Source organism: Anoplopoma fimbria, chromosome 7 (genome assembly GCF_027596085.1).
Source record: "Anoplopoma fimbria isolate UVic2021 breed Golden Eagle Sablefish chromosome 7, Afim_UVic_2022, whole genome shotgun sequence".
NCBI lineage: Eukaryota > Metazoa > Chordata > Actinopteri > Perciformes > Anoplopomatidae > Anoplopoma > Anoplopoma fimbria.
In genome coordinates this window covers 15,512,838-15,537,976 of record NC_072455.1, presented here as the reverse complement: position 1 = coordinate 15,537,976, position 25,139 = coordinate 15,512,838, and the positions used below count along the sequence as shown (strand labels likewise).

Sequence of the window (25,139 nt, the reverse complement as noted above, 5' to 3'; positions counted from 1 at the left end):
ATGTTTATGGCCTCATTTGTTATTGAGCTTATGTTTTAAATCTTTGTCACAATTTTTTTAATCATACGAACAAGGACCATGCAATATGAAAAAATAAAAACAAGGCAGTTGACCATCAATCTGAGGTGACCCGTTAATGCAAAGTAACAATATGGAAATAAGTCTCATGAAAATTACTTTTATTTATCTTTTGTGAATGTCTTTCTAACAAGCCACTGAGGAAGTGACCTCAAGGTAACATTGAGTATGAAACAATTCACGTATAATAGCTTAATCACACAACCACATACATGATGTGGCACACGTACTGTATGCAAAGAGAAACACAGAAGACAAGCAAAGGGGTGTACAAAGATCAAGGTATTGGGTATCATAGACAGTCACTATGAATCAATAAGTGTAAATGTATGTCAGTATTTTTAGAAATAATCACACATGTAATGGATGAAAAGACAGAGAAACAGGCAGGGATAAATAATAGATTCAGACAACTGAGAAAAGCTGCTTGTCAGTATGAAGTTGTACTAAATATGTATTCATTCTTTCTTATTATAGCAATGGGTCTGCCTGTGGGTCTTGCTTTATTTGCACTCACCACCTGAATTGTAGAAGTTCAGACAACTTCACAACTCCAGCAAAATAATGAATATTGAGACAAGTTGAGTGAGCCTCCTAAAACTTTCAAAGTAAAATACAATTTGACATCGATCATTTATAATGCTTTGCTCTGAATTGAAAGTAAAAACAGAAAGGATACTCTGAATTAGTTGTTGCTTACTGTGAAGCAAAGGTAGTTTGCTAGTTGGTTTACCAGCTGTTTGCCCTGTAAGTATTCCTGTACAGTTACATAGTTTTTGTGTTTACTTTGATTATTTTGGACAATTCAAATTATGAATATTACTTTTTAAATTATCTGAAAAGCTTCAGGATGATTGGATTATGCCATACTATGCATTGTTTTGAAGGAGTCACTTTTCTGGACGAGGGTGGCAAGTGCAAAGTTTGACCCATAGTCAGCCACAGTTAAAAACCCATGGCGGGAAACAACATAATTTTTCTTTCAGTTATATGTTATTTTTCATCTTAATTCTGGAAATGAAACATAGAAATTTGACTTGGATTACTTTCATTGCTCCTTTGTGTATTCTGCAGTTGTATATTGAGACGGACAGATGTAGACCTAATTAATGCTGTAAATTGCTGTAGGTGCATATTAGTGTAGCTCTGTGGTGCTGAACATTTGAGCAGAAATTGGGTAAAACGCAGAGAGACTCTACAACTGGGTTGGCAGCGAACACCATGGAAACAGCTGCCAGTCAATGTACGTCTGTCTCGGCTTATGTCTATTCATAGACGGGCTGGTGAGATTTAAATGTCAGCAAGATTGGTTCAAATTCACCATAAATAATCATGTCCTACTAGTACAAAGTAGTACTGTGCCAGTACGAAGAGAATCTGTGATCTCTACAGTGTTTGTTCACCACCAACGCAAACCCCTTCCACAGCCAGAAACACGTAATAGTTCACGGCATTCAAGCTTCTAATAAAGCATTTGTCCTCTAATTGCCTGAATCTGCAAATCCGGTGTAAATTGGCTGGATAATCCTCAAGTGTCTCCTTTGCAATAATGCAGAAATGCATTCATGATTTGAGAGGAGGGAAGTGTGCAAGTCAAGGAGTGGGAAACAAGAGAGGAGAGGAATGTTTCTAACAAGCATTAAGGAGAGATCACAATGACAAATATACTGAAACACACACACACACACACACACACACACACACACACACACACACACACACACACACACACACACACACACACACACACACACACACACACACACACAAGGTGGGACACACTCCCGCTGGACGTTATAATGACCTAAGGGACCTGCCACACACAAACTTGCATCACCTCGAGAGAACAAACACATTTTCACCCAAACACACCTGGGTACCACAGCACACGGGTCAGAATGATGGATGATACAACAGTGAAAACACAACGTCCAATAAGAGGAGGGGAGGGAGGGAGGGATGAGTTAGGTAACACCAAGTCAGAATAATAAATTGACCGGGATGGGGCACGAGAGCAATTGTAACAGATAAGTGAGGTGGGATATGAGAATGTGAGAGAGGGAGGAGGGAAACATAACAGTGAGGATGTGTGGAAAAAGGCAAAAAAAGAAATGTGAAAGAGATCCAGAACAGGACAAGCAGGAAAAGCCAACTAATTAACATCAACATGTGACTTGTGATAGGACAAACACACTGATAATGGACATCAAATCTGTTTTTACAGCCTCAAAATCGGACACACAACATAATATGACTGCTGAAGGAATTGATTCAGACCTCGCCTCAAGCCTTCATGGAGCATGGAGAAGTAGCGAAAGAGCTTTTTTTCTATAAATCATATGGTGGGGAAAAAATAAAACGGCTGACAAGAGGAATGAGAAAGGGAATTGAATTAAAGCCCTGAAACAACGCGTCCCCTCCAGGCGGAGACAAGCTCAGGCTGAAGGCTCGGTGATGGAGTTTTTACAATTCAATTTTTATTTCCAGCGAGCCTACTGAGGCCGGCTGCTATTGAAATCAGATAGAGGAGAGAGGATCAGTCTTCATCTATTATGGGTTTGTTTGTTTGTCTGTCACAGTGGAAATTTGGGGAAAATATGCATCACATTACACTACTGCCTTTTTTATGCTTGAATGTTATGTAATGTCACTAAGGAAGTATGTACAATGAACAAAATGTGAACTGATCACTCTACACACTTATTAAACCAGCTCCACTCACCTGGCACTGATGTTCCCAGCGCCACAAACACCACAGCCGTCACCGAGTCCTTCAGTCCTATCGTGCAGCCGAAGTGTGACGCCAAATCGCCGGTGACCGCTGTCAGGACGCCGATGAGCGATATGGAGACAATGAAGCAGGCCCAGCCGTTCCAGTACTCTGTGGGGGGGACGAAGGCAAACAGAACCTTCCAAAATACGGTGAGGAAGTGCATGATGTAGTCGAAGCAGGACGGCAGTCGCTCTTCGCCGCTCTCCTCCTCGTCGTCATCTCCTTTGGGTGCAGAGGGTGATTCAAGCGTTGAGGAGAGAGACGAGAGGAAGAGCAGATAAAAAATGTTAAAGAGAAAAGTGATTGACATAAAATATACAATGTTTAAAGTCAAAGGAAGTAGACAGATGGCACTTTAGCAAGCATTTATCCAGAAGCAGTAGCATAAAAATATATCAGATTAAAGAAAAAATTATATTAAACCTTTTTAAGACTGTCTGTCGGATGGTAACAAAGCTTTGGTAACCCCCATACTGTTCCAAGGAGGAATTGGGGGGGACTGTGTCCAACCATTTCAGTAACTTTCCAAAACCTATAATCTGACATTCATGCCTACTTCACACGGTGAAGCTGTGCTGATGTAATAAATAAAGTAACCTGCAACGTGTCTGGGACAACACATTGTACAAACTAATTATTTTCGTGTATTATGCCAACATTGATACTTTATATCGGATGATCATACACAAAGAGAAATGTAAAAAATTGCAAACCATCATTTCACAGGGAGAAACATGCTGTGTATTTGCAGGTCGCTGCTGTTCGCCAAAACAGCTAGTAATAATAATAATAATAATAATAATCTGCAAATTGTTCAGAAGAATATCTTAAAAAAATTGTACCAATCAAGGCTAGTTGTTTCCACCTGCCTCCAGTCATTATGCTATGATACATTAAACGACTGCTCTTATGAAGTATACAGAAAAGAGAGAGGTGATGATCTTTTTCCCTAGTCAAAAGCATGCTTCCCCAAATGCGACCCACTGTGTTTCTTTAAAGCAGGGCAAAAGAACACTTTGCTTTTGCTTTGAAAAAAAAGCTCATGATGATTTTTTAGGATCAGCAAAGAATCCCGCACAACAATTACACCATGAATAGATTGATATTTTTTAACTGCAGGAAACAGTTCAAAATAAAATGCTGATGCAAACCTTTAAGGAATTAGATTTTTTCAAAAATGAAAAGAATTTGTGTGTGTGTGTGTGTGTGTGTGTGTGTGTGTGTGTGTGTGTGTGTGTGTGTGTGTGTGTGTGTGTGTGTGTGTGTGTGTGTGTGTGTTACCTGCACTGACAGTTACAGCATTGACAAACTGCTCCCTCCAGCTGCTGCTTCCCACCACCAAGGCCAGGTTAGTCTTCTTGATCAACTTATCTACCGTATTCTACACACGGACACATACACACACATACACAAAAGCAAATACGCAAGTGCATACAGACCAGGCAGAACAGGAAAGACACAAACCCTCAAGTTGTTAATTTACTTGCAGCCACACAGAACAGGAAAACCTTTCAATTAGCATTATTATCATAACTCAGCAGACAGGGCTTTGTGAGGAGAAAACCCTGCATAGTTTACCAACTAATAAGTAAGAGACTACATGAAAAAATATAAATAAAAGATTACTGTATATTAGTTGTTTCAAAAAGAGAATTCAAATTAATTCCAGTGTTTGGTCACAATTTATATATTGGAATGTGATACTGGACCCAGACACCATTACAACAATTCACCATTAAATAAAAGCAGATGGAAGAACTAGCATTGCATGCACAAGAAAACTAAAGAGGGACAAAGATAGATAACCTTTTCAGCCCGCCAAAGAAGCGTATTTACTGCTCTCTGCACAGGCACACACACACACACATACAAAATGACACAAATGGACAAATAAGCAAAAGAAATGTGCAACAAAAATATGATTGGTTACATTTCAAAACAAAAACTGAATCACAGATTAGAGACAAAACATGTGGAAAATTGACAGAATGAGCTACATACACAGCATGACAATGTACAATGTAATGAAAGCTGAATGTGAAGCAGACGCGTCTAGTTTATGCTGCATACAAGAAATGTCAAGTTGTCTGTAATGATCCATGGCTAAATTACAAATGGATCAAATTTGAAAATGCATTCCGTCTAATATACAATATGTATTATATGACAAAGCCAATATATTTTCTAATTTGCTGGATGAATGGTCTACCAGCAACTTTTCTTCTTCTACGGCCAGTTTTGTACTGAAACAAGATGACAGCTCACTTTGAATAAATTATTTGTTTTCTTTTGTATGTCTGCTATCAAAATGGTGAGCAGCTCATAAGAGAGTCCATTACATGGTAACAAAATGATGTATTCATCCTTTGGGCGCTTTACTTCAAACCGTCTTAGATCCAATTTGTAATTTAAGTCAGTTCACTGCCTGGGTGATATTGTTATTTCAAAGTGACTAGCTGGTGATGCATTCTGCAGAGCTTCTAAAGTACAAAATGAAAGGGAACACTTACATGCACACGTTTGTTAATGGAAATGTTAATATGTGCACGAACAAACACACTTACCTTAAACTCGTAGGACTCTTCTATGATCACTTCTACTTGGGTGTTTTCCCCCAGACTGGGACAGCCCATCTTGGCCACTTCCTCATCCTCTGCTCCGACCAATGGCTTGTTCTCATTGGAGTCACCTAGGAGACAGAAATGAATGGGTCAGTGTTGCCAGTAGGGTTGGTGTAACTGTGCAGAGGTTATGCAGTACCAACTTAAAGGAAGCCAATTATAAGTAGTCATTTTTGTAATTATTATTGTTGAGGATACTGAGGTCATGTATACATGAACTTTTATTTAAATGCAGTCCTAATGAATTAGGATTTATGTAACCCTTCACTCATCAGGTTTGCCGTAGTTGAATGTGTCCATAAAAGGGATTGTTCTGCTTTCTGGAAATTACTTCTTACACCAAGAAAATGTTTGCAAAATATCGAAGTTTTATCATATGGGATATTTCATACATTAAATCCTCTAGAGAGGATTTCTACCTGTTTAATTGACTGAGAAATGTCTGAGTTGTTTAGATGGATGTTGCTGCAAATTAAGGAGAAGCATGGAATTCAAAATAACATTCATGTCACCGCTAGACTTTCATACTGGAAGAAATCTAGATGCTTTCTGCAAAGCTTGTGGTAGCTTAAAGGTGCTTAATACACGATTGGGAGCATTTCAATTGCATCTCGATGGCTCTAAACATGAGCCGGCGGCTCAAAGTTAACAGTGCTATGTTAGAGCGTTTAGAGCGCTAAAAGTTCCAACCAAGGCAAACCTAATGACAGAGCTAAGACTTTTTACCCTTCGCTTCCAGGATGATAATGTTGGTTGGGACGGCGTTATCAGCTGTTACCATGAGCTAGCAAGTGGCGCAAGCTCACATGCAGGGGCAAACACTTAGAGCATCCATAGCCGGCCCAGCTATGTCAACAATACAGGGAGAAGCTTGGATAACAACACATACAGAGGGAGAACAACTTGATTCTCTGCTCAGGTAGACATTACTCCACTATATCTTTATGAAGCAAATAGTTGTTTGCTGCTATATTAATGCTCTGAATGTTGAATATTGCTCATTTCATATTTTCAATTAGTGCAAGACTATGCTGTATTTATGCGTTGTTTTAATGCATTCAGCTTTTGCCTGGTATTTAAAATCAAATCATATATAATGCAGTTTTAATTTTTTCAGATTTTGCCAGAGCAGCAGAAATTGTTTTCATGTTTTTTAAGACTGTGTGCAAGCAGTCATGAAAGTCTATAATGTAAATGTTAATATTCAAACACTGATGTGCCACGTGGGGAACCCAAGCATCCCATGATATTACAAATATGTCAACCCGCGTGGAATTTAGATTTTCCCCCATGAAGCAAACTTTCTATCTGTCCATTACCATTCATCCATATGCTTTCTCCCTTCCTCTTCACACTCTGACAGTCATTAATGGAGTCAGCTGTTATCAGTGTAGACCTGCTGTAATTGAAAAGCAGCGTACAGTATGTGTGTGGCTCAGTGTGTGTCCCTGTGTGAATGTCAGTCCACTTGCTATGGGACGGTTGTATAAACCCAATTATATCTCCTCTGTAATGAAACACGCCCCAGGCTGTTGGTTCTTCATGACTGACATTGAGAGTGTAGACCTTTACTCCATCAGGTCTGTCACCTCTTCTGCAGAGCAGGCGTAGCGTGAACAGCATGTTAGCAGAGAAGCAGTGTCTGTGTCTACAAAGAGGGAGCATTCAGGCACAGTATTGAGTGTTGGTCATCCGTGTTTTGGCAGAACCCGTGGCGTAAGTAAATGGTGAGAAAACATTTGCTCGCCGTGGTGTCCTCAGCATAATTTGGTGCTTTCTGGCAATGATTTTTATCCCTAGCAAAGGCACACATTTATGCATCTAAAGTAAAGAATAAAATATTTTACCTTCAAAAAATATTTTACCAGTGATGAAGAAAAAAGAAAAACCTTGCACTTATTTTAACTATCAAACAAGTCAGTCACGTTTGACAGAAATCTGCATTCCTGTGGTGCGTGTTGTTATCCATCTTTTGGAGGGGTCCAAGTTTTAATTAGGCGGTCAGACCCCCCTGTAAATCTAACCTCGCCTGCGACCTCTTGTATGGGCCCCTAACCCCAGGTTGAGAACCCTTCAATCAAAGGTTTAGATGTATGTTAATGATTTAGTTAGTTACGCACAGTGCTGCAGGCAAAAGTCAATTAGTGAGGAAGAAAAATAAATAATGAAAGCAAGAAAGAAAAGAGGTGGAATGACACAATGTCTTTGTAAAGTGAAATGACTCTAAGAAAGTACACCAGATTCCTTTTTGTCCTTTCTGTCATATTAAACATTTTCAATCTTGTGGAAATTCAACAGAAATGTCAAAGCAGAACAAGCTCCAGAAACTACCTATTAACTCTCAGCGCTGGTTCTCTTTAGCCTTGAGTCACCTGCCAAAGATTAGCTGTCTGTCTGCTGTAATGAGCCTTTTAAAATATCAACTAAAGCTTCCTATGTTCTTAAAAAGTTGAAGGGCTGAGATGTGAAGGGCTTAGAAAGTTGGAAAATGACGGAGAAGGAACCTGATCAAAATACTTTATGAGGCAGGAATTAACTGCAAATTGTATTAAATTTGGTCTCTTACTTTACAGATTTTTTATGACTAAAATGCAATAGTGCACTGATTTCAAGCACAAATATAGAGGCTTCCGGGCTTATAAATAAACAAATGTATGTATGTATATGGTAATTGATTTGGCCAAACACTGACTGTGTTATAATTCTTGTTTTCCTGATATCTGTGGGATCTTACCTGATGCGACAAGGAAGTTGTTATTTAAAAAAAACTCATAGCTCAAGCCCAGTCTTTAAATCCTCTCCAAACCTCATACTTGGTTCACAGTGAAATCTTTACCAAGTTATAATGACTTCAGATTGGTGGTTTCAGACAATCAACGCAATTTGCACACTGTTTATAGGAAATGTGTGCAGGAGGCCCAAGACTTAAATTAGACTCTATTTTGTCTTTCACTGTGTTCTCCATCCTGGCTTCTAGATACTGTATGTGAACAGCCTCACACACGTACACACACACACACACACACACACACACACACACACACACACACACACACACACACACACACACACACACACACACACACACACACACACACACACACACACATAAACACACAGAGACACCCACCGTGTTTCTGGCCTATCTCCAACAGGACGGGCTCTCCCAGCTCGATGGTGAAGGACTTGTTCTTCTCATACTCCTCGTCATCAATGATCTTCACCTCGATGATCTTCCTGTTAAAAAGGGAAGAGAAGGATGAGACTCGGTGAGAGTATTCCAGATAATTCAGAATGTAATCAGACAGGAGGTCATATCTGCTGCTGCTAAATGATCTCCTTACTATCAAAACCTATTAGCTAACCTTAAGTAACAAATAAGATACATCACAAAAAATGTACATGATTAAGTTTGCAGTCCTCTTTTTTCTCTCAAGTTGACTTTGCTCAGTGGGACACTATTTGGCTGCTATTTCCCCTCACAGTCCCTGATTAAGTTTTTCTCCAGTTGACAGTGATGTAATGTGCAGAACTGCTCCAGTAGAGACATTTTCAGACTTTAGGAGCCCCCAGGGGAAAGCCCCAATGCAGCATAAAAAAGTTTTGATGCGATGCGTACCTCAACCTGACTATAACAAGTGAATTGGAAAAAAAAGCTGCAGGGATAAAATAAAAATCAGGGAGAGCAGTATCTCACTAGACTGAGAAGAAAAGATGAGATGGCATTGTTATTAGATATGTCTGTGTATTTACTGACAGAAAATACTTGAATGTAAAGGTTAGTATTAACACTTCACTGGACAGAAAGATCAAAGATATTTAACACACTGTATATTTTCTCAATCTAGCACTTTAAGAAAAGAGCATTTGCAAAAAGTGGAAAGATGGATGTCTGTCAGTCCGATGCTTTAAGGATACATTAGAGATGGCAGCACCTATAAATTAGTAATATTTAAACGTAATAAAGGTGGCTGATAGTTAAGAAAGTATTTCACTGCTGTCAAAAACCAAATCTCTACTTAGTGTACAACATCCATCATTTCAAAATGTCCAAGGCACCAAAATGTTCATGACATGTGCATTAGCTTTTGTCCTTCTATATGGAAATCAAATCAGTTTTGTCTCCTTCTGGTCTGTTTCACCCAAAGTATATAATCTTCATTTCAACAACCCATTTTTATCTGACAGGCAAAGAGGTAAAGCGAGTGTTCATTTCCACCTGGTTGTGTCATCATATGCTTCACTGTCAGCCATGTTAGCTCCAAAACCATAAAAAGGCTTCGACTCAACAAAGAAAAAAAAAAAGGAGGGAAGAGGGGAATGTGAGAGAGTGATGGAGGTGGTGTGGAGAAGTGGAAGCGTATTGTTTTCATAGGTGAGCTGTCACAGCAACAGTGGATAAAACTGGCTGGATTTGCTATTTCCAGCATCACATCAGGTTGAGCGGCCAACTCTCAGCAATGGTGGAAAAGATATGAAAGTTGTTTCGTCAGATGTGAAACAAGAGAGGGGGAAAAGCAAGAACATGCATATCCTTTTAGTGGAGGACAAGTGGGAAGGTGGAAATTAATTATCTGTTATATTGCCGGTTTCTTTTCTTTAATCTTTTCCAGTCATCTGACTGTAGTAACATGTTAACTGAAAAGGAAAGAGGGGGGGTCAGTTGACTGTTAACGTGTTGTCAACTGACAGTGAGTTGGAAGAGGAAAAGACAGCAGTAAGAGAATAGGGACTGAATGAGGATGAGAGAGGAGTATGAGTAATGCATGGACTCCACTGAGATGTGAAGGGTTACGACTCAATACACACCGAGTTCTCTCAGGGAACAAGAGAACGCACACACACACACACACACACACACACACACACACACACACACACACACACACACACACACACACACACACACACACACACACACATACAAATCATAATACCTCCAATGGTCAGGAACATGCAAACAGTGGATGTGTACACTCGTGTTTTTCATGCTGCACATCATACACATTACGCAGACTGTGGTTTGTATAAACAGACCGCCAGCCGCCCCCACATATGCCCACGCTTCACTTGTAACACACTAACACACTAACACACAAACCCACACACTCTCACACACACACACACACACACACACACACACACACACACACACACACACACACACACACACACACACACACACACACACACACACACATTACAGTCCACAAACATGATAGGTATGAAAACATGTTCCTGGTAAACACTTTGGGGATTCATAACATATGTATTCATTAATTCAACCAATTTACACATGCAGACAACACACACACACACACACACACACACACACACACACACACACACACACACACACACACACACACACACACACACACACACACACACACACAAACACACACACTCACTGCATAGCTTTCATTATTCATAGTTGGTGCTGGCAGTAGCAGCTCCTCCATATGTGCCCTCCTTTCTCCATCTCCATCTAAGCCCTTGTCCCTTCTCTTTTAGTCCCCTCTTCACCTAATCTTCTTATCATCACATAAACCCTATCACATTTTCTTTCATTTAATACATTTATTTGATCAACAACTAAACAACTAAAGTCTATCCCAGCATCTGTCTAAAAATATACATGTAAACATACCTGTGATTTGATATTAGGTATTAGGAGTTTAACTCCTTCCTTGCTCAGTTTTGTAGTTAAAACAGATAGTTTGCTAAATTGTTCCTCTGTGATGGTTATTGGTGCTTGTTTGAAATTTAGACACTTGAGAGCAACAATATTGGTCCTGGGGCTATCAATGGTGGTCCTGGGCCTAGTGTGTGTCCTTTTGAGATCAGTAGAGGTTTATGAAGCTCTGGCTTTAGATGGCAAGCATTTTAGTTCAGTTACTTTTACAGTTTATTTCACACTATGAAAAGGACACTTAATCCAATCTAGGGGACTGTGTGACATTAACACAGTAAATACCTCACCAGTAAAAACAGTCCGCTGATGATCAGCTTACACTTACAAATTTCCTTCAATTGACCTTCTTTTCTATGAGAGCAGTGTGGCGCCACATATTGGCAATGTAATTCTGTCAGTCAGTCCAGACTGAAATATCTCAACAACTCTTGTATGGATTGCCATTAAGTTCGGTTCAGATAATCATGGTTCCCAGAGGCTAATTCCTAGATACCCGGGTGATCCCCTGACATTTCCTATAAAACCATAATGAGGCTGACATTAAAAGTTTTGAGTGAAATGTTCATACAACTGTTGGAAATCGAAAATTGTTGCAGACCTTCAGACCCCCCTCAGGATGAACTGTATTTGCTTTTGGTGATTCACAAACTTCCTGTCTAGCATATTCAGGTCAAAATTAGAATTTTTCAATACTTTGGTTCATTACCTGTAAAACTAATGACATTCCCACTGATTTTTGCAAACATGAGTGTGGAAAACCATGACTAACTTAGTAGTTTTGTTTTGAGTGTTTTTTCCAAGGAAGGGAAGTCTCTCCTGCTAAGTAGTGTTCAATGCTACAAATTTGCAGCATTGGTTTTCTTAAATATATCATTAACCATAATCCAAAGAAGTTTGCAATCAAACACAACATGCCATGGAAATGTACAAAAAATATTTCAGATCTGGAAATGCACTCCTGCCTTCATGAAATACATATACACCCCTAAAAACAATCCATTACATATCTTATTACATTTTTCCCTCTCTCTCTGTCTCGCCTTCTCTCTGTATTTCTACCTTGTTACTTTTTGACACCTGCTCCCCAGAAAGTTCCTATGTCAGACAGCCTCAATGCCCCGGACTGTCAACAGACTGAAACAAAACACAGATACACACATACCAAGTTCATCCAGCACAAACCTTGCACTGCCAGAAATAGAGAATGAAAAAGGCAGATTGGCAGAGTGAAAAAAGGTCAACAAAAGGTATTGTTGATTGAAAAGCCCCTTAAAAGAATCAAGTCAGCTATAAATCAATTTAATGGATATGTTTTATATTACCGCACAGTGTGTGTGTGTGTGTTTGTTTGTTTGCATGTGGCCCTAAAGTTCTTACGGAAGTGAATGATTGAGCGACAGTTTGATTTGATTAGCTGAGACCTCATCGCATTACTTAATGGACACGGACTCTCTTTATATCTCTGTCCCCATCTCTTTCCATTTTCTTCTGGCTCCAGTTCTACTTTTTGATTTACAACCACTGGAAGATGTGGGTTTGTGTGTGTGTGTTTGTATACGTGTTTTCAGGAATTGAAAGTCTACCATATTTTCCGGTTGCTGTGGACCTGTGTGAGTGCAATTTAGAGAATCACAGCAGCAAACAACTCATTTTCTTGAGTGAGGTTGATTTATACACACTCCACTTTTATCGTTTTTGCTTCTGGTGGAACCTCTTAAATCTTTCAGACAAACACACAAACACACATACAGAGTTGCGAGAGAATTCCCGCTACACAGTAAAATTGAGATCATAAAAATGTTAAAGTTGAAAATTGGAAAACTTGAAAAAACAATGCAATCCAAAAGGTAGTTGTGCAGAGGCAAAGGTTTGCTGCTTGGCTCTTTAAAAGACTATGAGAAAGATGGAAAGGGTGAGGACATGCATCTTCTTTAGCTGACTACCTTCTACATAATCACATTACAGTGCACTGCACTCACCCTATAACATTTCATTTGCCTTTATACTGATAATACTGGATGATACTGACTGTATATGGAGGTAATGCACTGTGAACCGCAGTCTGCCAGCTTAAATATCGTCTTTCACTTGCGTGGTAAAACCTGCATTAACTAAAGAGTGTATATAAGAAGGGGAATTGGTCAGCATGATGTCACTCCCACCTTGTTGTACAATGACAAATAAAAACCTTGTAACCTCTATTATGTTGTTCATTCTGTACACATGACATCTACTGCATTTCTATCCATCCTGGGAGAGGGAACCCTCCTCTGTTGCTGTCCCTAAGGTTTGTTCATTGTTTTCCTGTGCTGATGGGAGGGTCTCGGGACAGAGGAAGTCTTGTAAGGCCCTCTGAGGCAAATTTATGATATTATTGGGTTATACAAAATGAATGGAATGGAATTTAATTTAATTTAATTTAATTGCATTGAATTGAATTGAATTGAATTGAATTGAATTGAATTGAATTGAATGACAGCTTGTTTTAGGTTCAAGGTTTTTTAACATTGAGAGTTTAGTGCTCCACCCTTATTAGACTTTTGTTTGGGCATTCTTGACATAACACTCTCAACTTTTTTTTTTTCAACTTCTATGTGTGCACCCAGCCCTGTAGTCTCATGCTATGAGACACCTGTGCTAATAGGGATCAACTGGCATTCACTTTAATTTACAAGGAAAATGGTATTGATCATTAGAAGAACACAAGTGCAAATTTAAGAAAAAACTACTGGTGACTGAACTAAGTGGGATTCTGAGCAACAGCAGCTTTTTAATTTTACAGATAGAGGAAAAAGCAGAGAAGCATTAACTCACGGCAGAGCTAGGTACAATCAGATTATATGAGTTGGTCTGGATCTTTTTTCTATTTGTCGCACTCACACACACCCACACACACACACACAAACTTCTACAAGAGCAGGTAGGCTGAAAGAAAATCTTCATTCGGCTCATCTCATCTGAATGGTAGAGGCATCCACAAAACAATTTAAGGGAGGCCAACAGAGACAGTAGGAGAGATTTAAAAAAAGCTCTTCAGGGGAAAGATATTACCCCTCTTAATGATATTATGGACCGCTTAATGAGAAACAACAGAAAACACACACACACACGGTCTCGCCCACATAAAGACTCAAGCTAAGTGGTCTCCAGCTGTGGTGAGTAATAAAGTTGCATCTCTGGTGTGTGTGGGATGACAGAGATGGATAGGTGCATGGAATGGTTTGAGGTTTGAGGAGGGGGACAGAGGAAGATATGAAGAGGGAGTAGGCTGTGATAGAGAGAAGGTAAGAGAAGAAGGACAGTAAGATAAAATGCGGCAGTTGAGGAAGGGTGCGAGACAAGAAGATGAAGATAGAGGAAAAGAGACAAACTGAGGAGAAACAGTAGGAAATGAGTAGATAGGGTGCTGCTGCCACTCACAGGGGAAATTCAATAAGTCGGGGCACAAGTGACCCTCAGAAAGTCAAACACATCAATGACACTGTCTGGCTCTCCATCAAAAGGGTATCATAAGAAGGGGATTTATTTCCTGGGCCTTGTGAGCTCTCCATTCTCATCATGCTGCATTCAGGGTATTTTAGGAACTAATAATTCGAAATTGTTGGCACAGCTGTTGCGTGGCTGCTACAGACACATTAGAAACTTTCAATAAATGTACACAGACAATCAAAGTTCTGGAGGTAAGATGTTTTTGAGAAATGGCTGAACCTCGATGTATTGCTTACATTACATTAAATACATTTGAAATCCAAAATTTAATAAGAAGGCACTTAAAGTTCAAATTACAATTGTTTCATGAGGCATATAATGTTTTTCAATTGAAATACAAAAATTAATTTCCTGATATTTCACTGGAGTTTTACTACTTTTTACATGCATGATAAAGGGACATACTGTGTCATTGTCACTCTTTTGTAGGATTGAAAAAGTTAAATGGGCTGGATAATACAAGAAATATCTTACAGTGCATCACATATCACATTGCTTATCTTGTGTTCCAAAATACTTTATACAATATTGATCTTCTCTTTTAAATATCTTTCTGGTTCTGTTTTTAGATTTCTGTTTTGTCACCTCGCTTGCAAATCCCCTGAATGCACATGCACTTTCGAATGAACAACATGACCCGATTATGGATGACACATAATGCCGTTGATGCGTGAAGCCCTAAAATGAACTATAATCCAATTGCTGCACACATGGCCTCAACTGTATTGTGGAACAGCCATAGCACCTTGATGGGGAAATATAAAATCCAGCTTCAATCCACCTAAATAGTGGATATCAGCACTAAAACCCAGGATGGAGGCAAGAGGGAGCTTCCATTTTATCAGCCCAACCTGTTAACAGCCTCTGCAGGCATCCAGGAAGAAGGGTTAGAAGAGAGACACAGGATGAAGCAATTCTGTTAGAATCTGAAACACATACGGGCGGTATGGAGGATGTATGGTTGGCATGGAAACCATGAAGTGGAATTACACACAAATCACAGTCGCTTATACACCATATATATTGTACATGCCTTAGTCTGTCCTCTGATCATACTCGAATAGCACACACGTACATGCACGCTAATGCCTTCCCATCTGCATTACGTTGTGTAGGATTAAGCTATGTCACAAATCACATCATGCATATTACCACACGCACACAAATCTGCATGATTTGATGTACTGTAATCCAGAGAAGCTACTGCACTGTTATTCACTGGGAGCAGAAGAGAAAGGATTGGAGGAGAGGGTGAAAGTGGTAAAGAAGGATGAGAGAATAAATAAGAGACAAATAGAAATGTAGGGCAGATGATGAGGGGCTGAGCTATACAGAAAGGAAGGAGAAAGGAGCAGAGAAGGGGAGAAAAATAGCATACACCACGACAGAAGTAATAAGAAAAAAAGGAAACAATAAGGAAGGGGAGATAGAAAGAAGAGGGAGAAGAAGGAGAAAAACAAAAGAGGAGGTGTGGAAAGGAAAGACAGGGAAGGAATAGGAGAATAAAGACATAAGAGGAAAGAAAGACAGGCTGGGAGTTTGGTGAGAAACAGGGAAGCTCAGGAGGTTTGATCTTGTCGCCCATTGAAAGTTAGCTGAGGAAGCACTACTACTGCTCTTCCTCATGTTCGACAGAGGAGATACACAGCTTTAATGCAAGCAGAAATGATGAGAGATTATGTTTCCGAACTGAATGCACTGGCAGGAGATGCGCTACGGTAGCCAACACTGCACGGACCAATCATTGGAAATCGCCAATCTGACCCCCAAAACCTCAAACACTAATTAGGTAGAGGAGTCCAAATTGTGATTGGTCATCGATTAGTTTTTCGACTGCAGCATACTCCTTTGATGCCTGAGGAGAAAATCTTCCAATATCATTCAGATTTATTAGGCGTTAGGAGAAACTTTTATACATGAGATGTGGCGACAAAAAAGAATCATACATACATCAGTTATTTCATTAAGCACTCGTTAGAGGGGATTCGAGAGATGTCACATAGTGGTTGAGCACACAACAACTCCTGGGTGTTTACATTTAAATGCAAAAAACTCAAGCGCCCCCCTCTCGTAACCACGGTAATGATGTGGCAGAAGGCTGTTACTGATCCTGACGCAGAGTGGCAAAAGTCAACTGTAATCTGCAGATATTTGTATTATATTTCAAGTGCCATATTTTGAGAAATATATATTCTTCTGATATGATTATTTATTGAGCAGGAGAGTAGAAGTGCTTCTTGTCTCTGCTGCTTTTTGTAATGCGCTCTCTCATTCTCAGCTCTGCGTGTGCGTTACTCGGAGAGGATCTCAAGCGGACTTAACAGTTTTCAAGAGGGAGCAAAATAAGAAAAAGGAAACAGAGGGAGGAAAGGAGCAGGGAGTGTTTTGGCAATAAAAACGAAAGGAAACATATAAATTTGTATTTATTGAACGGCTTTTGCATTTGTGCATAAACGGATGAATCAACTGTATATGTAACCTAAACACATTCACAGCATCATTAATAACTTTTCCACTTTTGCATACTGAATACTTTAAATGTGGTTCCCACTGACAGTATGGAGGGATTGGATTGAGGGATTGGTTTAAGATTTGAAGCTTATGACTTCAATAATATGAGACAGACTGACAGCCAAGGCATCAACCCAGACTCCCTCAGCTAATTTTACATGGCACTTTGCCCTCCCCTGTGTAATTTCTGCCCATTTAAAAAGGAGTATGAAAGTGTTTTGGGTACAGTGGAATCACAGTTTGCCTCTGAAGGGAATAGCCCAACCCCATGAGAGCGCATGAATCTGTGAGTCATCTGACAGTTTTTTTGATGTGGCTCATTCCATCATGGGTCAGGGGTTTGACCAAACACTATGACTTTATGTAACAGTTTATGTAACAGCTTGTGTTGTAAGCCATTTTGCATCTTTCCAAGGAAGTCATAACATTTTCCCGGAGCATACAGTTCACTCCGGGGAAATGTTATGAAGTGCTAAATAGAAAGAGTGACAAAAAGCGGTGTCAACTAGCTTGTTAGAATAATAATTATTCATCTACAAGGCAGCGATTCATTTCACCTTTTAAGCATGCGATACAGGCATGCGATACAGGCAGCTGTTACTTTGTGAGAAGTGAGCTAAAAAAGAAGGCACTTTTTCACAGATACTGTAACACCTTTTGTGTGCTTGTAAAGTCAAATGTTAATTGGCTTTGCACCTGCAGTACATTTAGTTTTTCCCCATTTTTTTATTCAAAAGAAAACACAGTATTTATACAGACAAATTTCACTTGTCAATGCAATATAAATCCCCTTTCAACTTATTTCTTTGCCTTTGATAACTTATAAATGTCAAACTTGAACACCGTAGCATTCAGTGCGTAACATTAATCTCAGACTCTTTAGCTTGACAGTGTTTAAGCTTGAAGCTGTCGTTAGGTGGTTACAAAGGAATGACCAAATAACATAATGGCCACCCTGCTTTCCCGATGTTGTTGTTGTGTTTCACAAGAAGTTGTTTAAACGTTACGGTTGCCAACTCTGTCTTCCCCTGTCCGCAAAACCTTTTAGCAGCTTTTAATTATGCTTCAGGTTTTTTTTGGTTTTTTTTACAGCAGAGAGATGCACAGAGGGATGGGTAGATGGAAATGAGGAAAGATGAGAATAAAGAGAATGGTTTGCGAGAGATGGAAAAAAGAGAAATTGAAAATGAAGAATAGGGGAATACAAGCCAACGATTGCAAGGATGAAGGATAAATTGGTCTAGAGGGACAAACAGATGGAGAGATTAAAACCAAAGACAAAGAAGCAGTGAGTAAAATGATATGAAGACTTTCAGAGAAAAGGAGGGCTGAAGAATAGAAAGACAGGGAGAATCAGGAAAGGTGAGAAACAGACAATAACACAGATAAACAGACAGACAGACGGACATAACTTAATCCTAACTACCCCCTATCCATTCTCCATCTTTATCAAGGGTGGGAAAATCATGAAAAACAAGCAGTGTTTTCAGAAGACAACCACACAATGATAGATGAACGACAAACGGGCATTTGTCCTTCCCTTCTTCTGTGGTCATCCCTTGTTTTTTCATCCCTCCTCCCCTCTCTTTTCTCCCTCTCATCTCGTCTGTTCTCATGTATGTTTGAACACTTCCCATAATATATTTATGTTCTGGTCAAATAGGGAGCTGCCATGGAGAACCAAGCTGTTTGAGGAATGTCACATAGACAGTATCTGTTTCACTTGCCTCCATGTTGTTTGAACGGACAATAGGTTTGGTTTAAGTAGTTACAAGGTTAAATTCATCTTACTCCACACTTTCCCAATATGAAATATATACTCTCTATCAGCTTGCTACAAATCATAATTTAACCTATATAATATTTGATGTGAAATATGCAAACCCAAAACCCATTATGGCTGCATGCGTAAATAAAACAATTCTAGATGTCTTGTGCATTGAATAATGATAGTTATCAGTTTCTTGAACCATGGAGAATCATTCATCCCTTTCATAAGTATCTTAGAAAACCATCTAAGTAGTGCATATTCTTAAAAAAAAAAAAAAACACTAGACACACAGTAAGTCTGGAGCATTTAGGGTCCACTGGAGTGTTGGGGCCATTGGATTAAGTTGGTAGTCCAGCCTTGCTCGACACAAGTATTTAAAATAAAGTGCAGGGTCAGTGCAGCATGAGTAATGACCACTGTGTGTTAAAGGGTTAAAGGTTAGAGTACAGAAAATGTATGTAGTCAGCGGTGCACGTCACAAATAAAGCCAATCTGTTGTATGTGTGTAATGACACTTTGGTTTGATTGACTGGCATTAACGGCTCAAGGTGAGGGCCTTTAGGCAGTGGGATATATATATATCGCCGTGACAACCGCTGCCAAGTCCGCACGTGGCTGCTTGCCAAAGGCTTTCACTCACACAGACTCACTCCACCCGATTCTAATTATCTCCCTGCCCCTGGCACAGGAAAAATGACCACTCATCTCCTCCACTCATTCTACCCCTTTCCCTCCTTCTCCGGCCAGGGCGTCAACAGTTGGCCGTTCTCCTTTTCCCCTCTTCCTCCTGTCCTATTTGTTCTGCTTTGCTCCCTCTAGCCATCATTTGCTCTCATTCTCTCTTCCCACCTCCACCTGCCCTTTCTCCTCCCTTTTTCTCCAAGCAATTCATCTGTCTCTCTTTCCCACCCCTACTCTGTCTGTCTCTCTGTCTGTCTCACTCGACTCCTTGGTCCATTTGTCCTTCTTTTCTCTCTCGTGTTCTCATCTACTGCCTGTCCCTTAGCCTATTTAATCTTTTCTCTGACATCTTCACTCTCCTCCAGTGTACCCTTCCGTCTGTCCATCTGTCTTTTTCTATATCGCTCCAATACACACGCAACTTTGTTTATGTCCTGTAAGTGGTGAGAGAGTTTTATGATTGACCATCAGGGGAAATTAGAGTAATGTGAATGAACCACAAAGAATATTCCTGTGCATGCAAGTGGTCCCGAAATAGAGCTGAATTATAAAAAGTTTATATATCTGACCATATGATTTCCCAGCTGCATTTCGTATCTTTATTAAATATGATAAGGGATGTGTCTAGTTTGTTAACAGAAATGAAAAAAGGAAAATTTGTGATTTTAGGAGGAGAAATAGAAGCAGTTTCTTGATAAACAACAGCTCTTTAAGAAGCAGCAAAGTGACACAATAATACAGTGCCTGGGTCTCGTCTCAGGCTACAATCAGTTGGATGTGGCCAGTAGGCAAGTTTCCGTCCAAATTCATTTATTTTATTAATTTATCACAAAACGTTAATGGTGCTAGTATGATTATTTCTTTCCAGTTTACCCTTCATCTCCTATTCTCTCCTCTATTTGCATTTACTGAATATTAAAACCAAAAGTGATCTCTTAATTAAGCTTTATTGGCAATACGTTCATGGAATGCTGAGAAGTCAATATTCGGGAGCCATGGAGTAAACTGATAACTGCTTAATGATAAGAGCAGAGACGTGTGTGTGTGTGTGTGTGTGTGTGTGTGTGTACAGTATGTGTGAGTGTGTTTGTTAATTTAAAGTCTGGCCTGTACTGACCTTACAAAAGCGTAGCCCAATCTTTCTTAAGCCCTATTTTTCTCCTGTAAATACATATTGGTCAAACTTCACCTGCTATTAACGTAACACACACACACACACACACACAGCGGTAAAAAGAAGATGTAAAGAAAGGAGGAGGACAATGATAAAGTGAACAGTGATAATGATAGAGGGCAAACGATGAGACGGCGAGGGATGATATATCATCCTGTAAAATAGAGTGGAAGACAGAGAAGATATCTGCGAAGGTATGAATAAAAGCGAGGAGACGACAGGGCGGAAAGAAAGATGGGGCTGAGGTGGAGGACAAAGAGGGATTAATAAAAGAGGAAGGATGAGTGAGGGATGGATGGATGTTGAGGAAAGAGGGGCAGATCAGAGCAGAATATTACGATGGAGATGATGAGAGTTAAAGGAAGAGAGGAGGATGATGGAGGGAAAGAACAAGGCAAGAGGGGGGACAGCCAGATGAAAGAGACAATGAGTTAAATGGAGTCGGATGGAGAAAAGAAGAACTGTATTGGAAAGAGTACTGAGAGGGAGGGTGAGGGATGGGAGTTGCAATGGAGAGCTTGTGTGAGTCACATCGTCTCCTCCGCAAGCTATTAGTGATTTAATCACTCTGACATCAATGAGTGTGTGTGTGTGTGTTGTGTGTGTATTTGTGTGTGTGTGTTTGTGTGTGCGCGTATCATACCAGATTTCCCTGAGCTAGTGCAGTCAGGAACTGGCTCATCGCTCTTCCACAGCAATGTGCATTCATTAAGTCAGAGTCGGGTTTCTCAATCTATGGGCTGAGACCCAAAACAGGTCACAGGTTGTCACTAGAGGGACCCTACTGGTGTGATGGAGTTACAGCTTTATGTCTTCGGTGAGACTGAGAAACTAAATAACTGACCTAATATGACAGAAGGTAATATTGTATTTTGTACAGCATAACACGCTACATTTAAGACTTGGCCTGATCATATCGAAAATGATTAAAATTGTGTCAAAATCTGTTTATCTATAGAGAATTGTTGCCATTAGTTACATCACTGTAAGTCAATCTAAGGAATGTGAATTTTACAGCAAATTCAACATTGGTGAACTTTGACCTGCAAATTTACGTTGTTAACCATTGGCAAGCTGTCTTCACAGTGCTGACCTTTCAGGGAACAGAGAGTCACAGCATATAGCACCAGGTTCTCTGGTCGCAAAAGTACAGATAAAATAAAAAGAATCTCAGAGAGTTATTGGGAATGTCCTGGCTAAATAGTGTGTTAGCAGTAAGATACAGTAGTTCCCCAACTAGCCAGCCCTGCGAGTAATCACTTCGTCGCTAAATCAAGTCGGCCCAAACATAAAAACAGGGTGAATTATAGAATCACAACCAGATGATTGATTCGAAAATGCAATAAAGCAGACTGATTACTAGCTTAAAATACTTCTCTGCAACACAATCTACTTTAGAACCTGAATGCAACAGCTTGTGATTTTTTTAGTTTTTTAAAGCCAAAGTATAGCTATGGAATAAGCACACTGTAAATAACACACTAGTGATTGAATACTGTAATCATCATCACCTACAAGCAAAAAAGGCCTTAAAGACTAAATTTCTATCAGAGCACTTATCATTTGATTGCACCTGATTGCTACACCTTCCACCAGCTTTAGCAATCAGAATATTTATCTTATTTGTTTTAAAATACGAGTAGAAATAAATAAGTGTGGCTCTTGTATACTGGACAAGGGTTTGGTGAACCCTGCCAACCCCAGACAGTCTGGGGATGGATGTTTTCTCATTTCACATCATTAGTATGATACTGCCATCAGAGCAGTATCCAACCATGCACAAACATAGGTCACTGCTCTAATTTAATTTAACAAAGCCCTCCAACCAGCTGAGGGTATATGGTGCTAATTGTTGTGCCATGCATACAGTACATCAGCAAAGATGATAAAAGCAAAAAAAAGGAAAAGAGAGGGCAGACAAACTGTGAACTGACGGAAGAATAAAAGTGATTGAAAGTCAAGAACTAACAGAGAAAGTCGCCAGAATTTGAATCTTTTAAGCTATTCATCCACTCATTAATCGATTAATCCATAGTAATAAGTCAATATGAACGAAAATGTATTGGCAACTATTAAGACGCAATTGAAATGCTCCCAATCCTGTGTCCTGCACCTTTAAGTCATAACCCTAACCCTAACCCAAGCACAACCTTGCTTTAGCTTGTTTTGAACTGTTGGTAGGACGAAACAAGCCACCAGAAGATGTCCCATTCAAAGCTGTGATTGGGATTTTCACAATTTTCTGACCTTTTATAGACCAAACAATGAATTGATAACTCGTGAGAATACGTGGCAGATTAATCGGTAAGGATAATAATCAAAGGTTGTATTGAATACAGTTCACATTAGAGGATTCAGTTGTATATAACATGATTAGCCTCTGACACATCTCACATCACATTGTGTGCTGGTTGCTTTGAGGAACATAGAAGAAAGGGGGCACTATTCTTCCAGCACAAATGGAACTTAACCTTTCGGCCTCTTTCAATGGCAGATGGTGAAAGGAGTGAAGCACTAATAAGAAAAAAAACACTTCCCACATGTTTTTCCTCTTCATTTGTAAAACAGAAACATGAGGATGTAGTTGGTTTATGGGAAACCAAGAGCAGTGGTGTAAAACATAGACTCCCAGTCTTTTCAAACAGGGGCCTTATTTGTTTATAGGATAATCTCACTTTTCTTTGTATAATTAATTTGATGAATTATATATAAGAGGCCTCCCATGCTCAAAGGCCATGCATCTCATAACATTCAGGCAGTGGTTAATCCAGTCAGTCTGCTGAAAAAGAGTTTAAAAACTTTGAAAGAATCTGCAGTCAAGCTAAATAAATGGAAAAGTGACATCCCAGCCTGGAACGTCTAACCCGGCGTTGTTGGTCAGTGAACCCAGCACTGAGGCCTTTAATGCGGTCACGGCATGGCAGGGTGGGGTCCATTTGAGTGGGGAGGCCCGGGGCAGATGGGGAGCAGGGAGTGGAAGGGTGTATAGTTGGGTGTCTCAGCCCCCCAGTTGAGGCTCTAATCATGGGCATGGAAGGGCAGGGGCAGCCTGTCGCCGCAGCTCATGGTAGGTCTCTGAGCCATGATTACAGGGTGTGTGCAGGCCACCGGGGGTTGATCACAGGGACGTGCTGGCAAGAGTCAGAGTGTACATGTGCGTCAGTGTGGGCGCTGGACTCTGACCATAGGGTGTGTGTATGCTTGGCAGAGAAAAGTGCTTTAAAAAAACAACCCCAGGGAGAGATGCAGGGCTAAGAAGTACCAAACGGGAGACGCAGAGGGACTGAGAGAGGAACAGAAACAGGGAGTGACAGGGATTCTAAATGGCAGAATTGTATAACAAAGACACAGAGGCATGGAGGGGGGGAAAAAGGAAACAAGAACAACAGAGCAGACAGCCAGACACAGACAGAGGCTGCAGGTTAAGCATTTCATCGTCAGAGCTGCCTCAACTGAAAGCTGTTTTGTATTTCAGCATCGCAACATTGTACCTTTCTATATACCTGTCTAAAACACTACTGTAAAATCCTAGACTGCAACTTTAACTGTCAGGTTGTTGGCTTTGTTTAAGACCCACAAATCAATAAGACTATCCTGCGGTTAACCGGCAGTGCTGTAAGACAAAAAACGCAGAGAGAGAGGAGCCAGAGGCGGGATACAAAATGGGTTAAAATTCTGTTTAGAGGAAGCTAGAGGTGCTATGTGGTTGTGTGTGTGTATGTGTGGGGAACTGTCAGTTGAATTACTGTAGTACAGCGAAAAAAACATCAACGGGCAAACAACAGACGGCTGTTGCCACATCGATTTGGGCACACAGCTGGAACCCAATACACACAAGGCCGGCACACATGAAGAGAAACGGATGCACACACATGGAGAGAGCTTCTGAGGTTGTTAAAGATGTTGACTTAAGCTACTTAAGTTTGACTGCTCTGACATTAGAGAGGATGAGGAGAAAGGGAGGAGGGAGGGCAGAGGGAGAAAATAAGAGAGTCAAGAAGCATGGAGAAGGAGGAGAAACTGAAAAGAGCAGAAGAGGGAAAGGGAGGATAAAAGCATGTGCTATCTGGCCTCTTTTTTTTCCCTTTTTCTCTCTTCTCCGTCTTTATTTTTGCTCTCTGACTCTGACATTCAGCCCATTTTTTTATCTCTTCATTCTTTCTCTCTGTCAAGCAGACCGTGACTATGAGGAAATGTGATTTAACTCTCCAGTCTTCATAATCCATCTGGCCAAAGAATGTTTCCTTTAATTAAAGAACAAATAATGGATTTATGTGTGACATACACATAAACGCACACACACTAACAGTGGTAGTTGTTCTAGAAGCTTACAACAAATGTTTGGG

At 40.1% G+C, this 25,139-nt stretch overlaps 1 protein-coding gene across 1 annotated transcript in view; it reads right to left on the bottom strand.

Annotated features, from left to right (window-relative positions):
* Window positions 1–25,139, bottom strand: part of slc8a4b (solute carrier family 8 member 4b) — a 48,232-nt gene that overhangs the window by 5,550 nt on the left and 17,543 nt on the right. The window contains exons 11-14 of the mRNA XM_054601065.1: window positions 8,603–8,709; window positions 5,416–5,540; window positions 4,133–4,232; window positions 2,801–3,073 (exon numbers count right to left, since the gene is read on the bottom strand). Coding sequence (XP_054457040.1) covers window positions 2,801–3,073; window positions 4,133–4,232; window positions 5,416–5,540; window positions 8,603–8,709 — 605 coding nt within the window. The remainder of the gene's footprint in view (window positions 1–2,800; window positions 3,074–4,132; window positions 4,233–5,415; window positions 5,541–8,602; window positions 8,710–25,139) is intronic.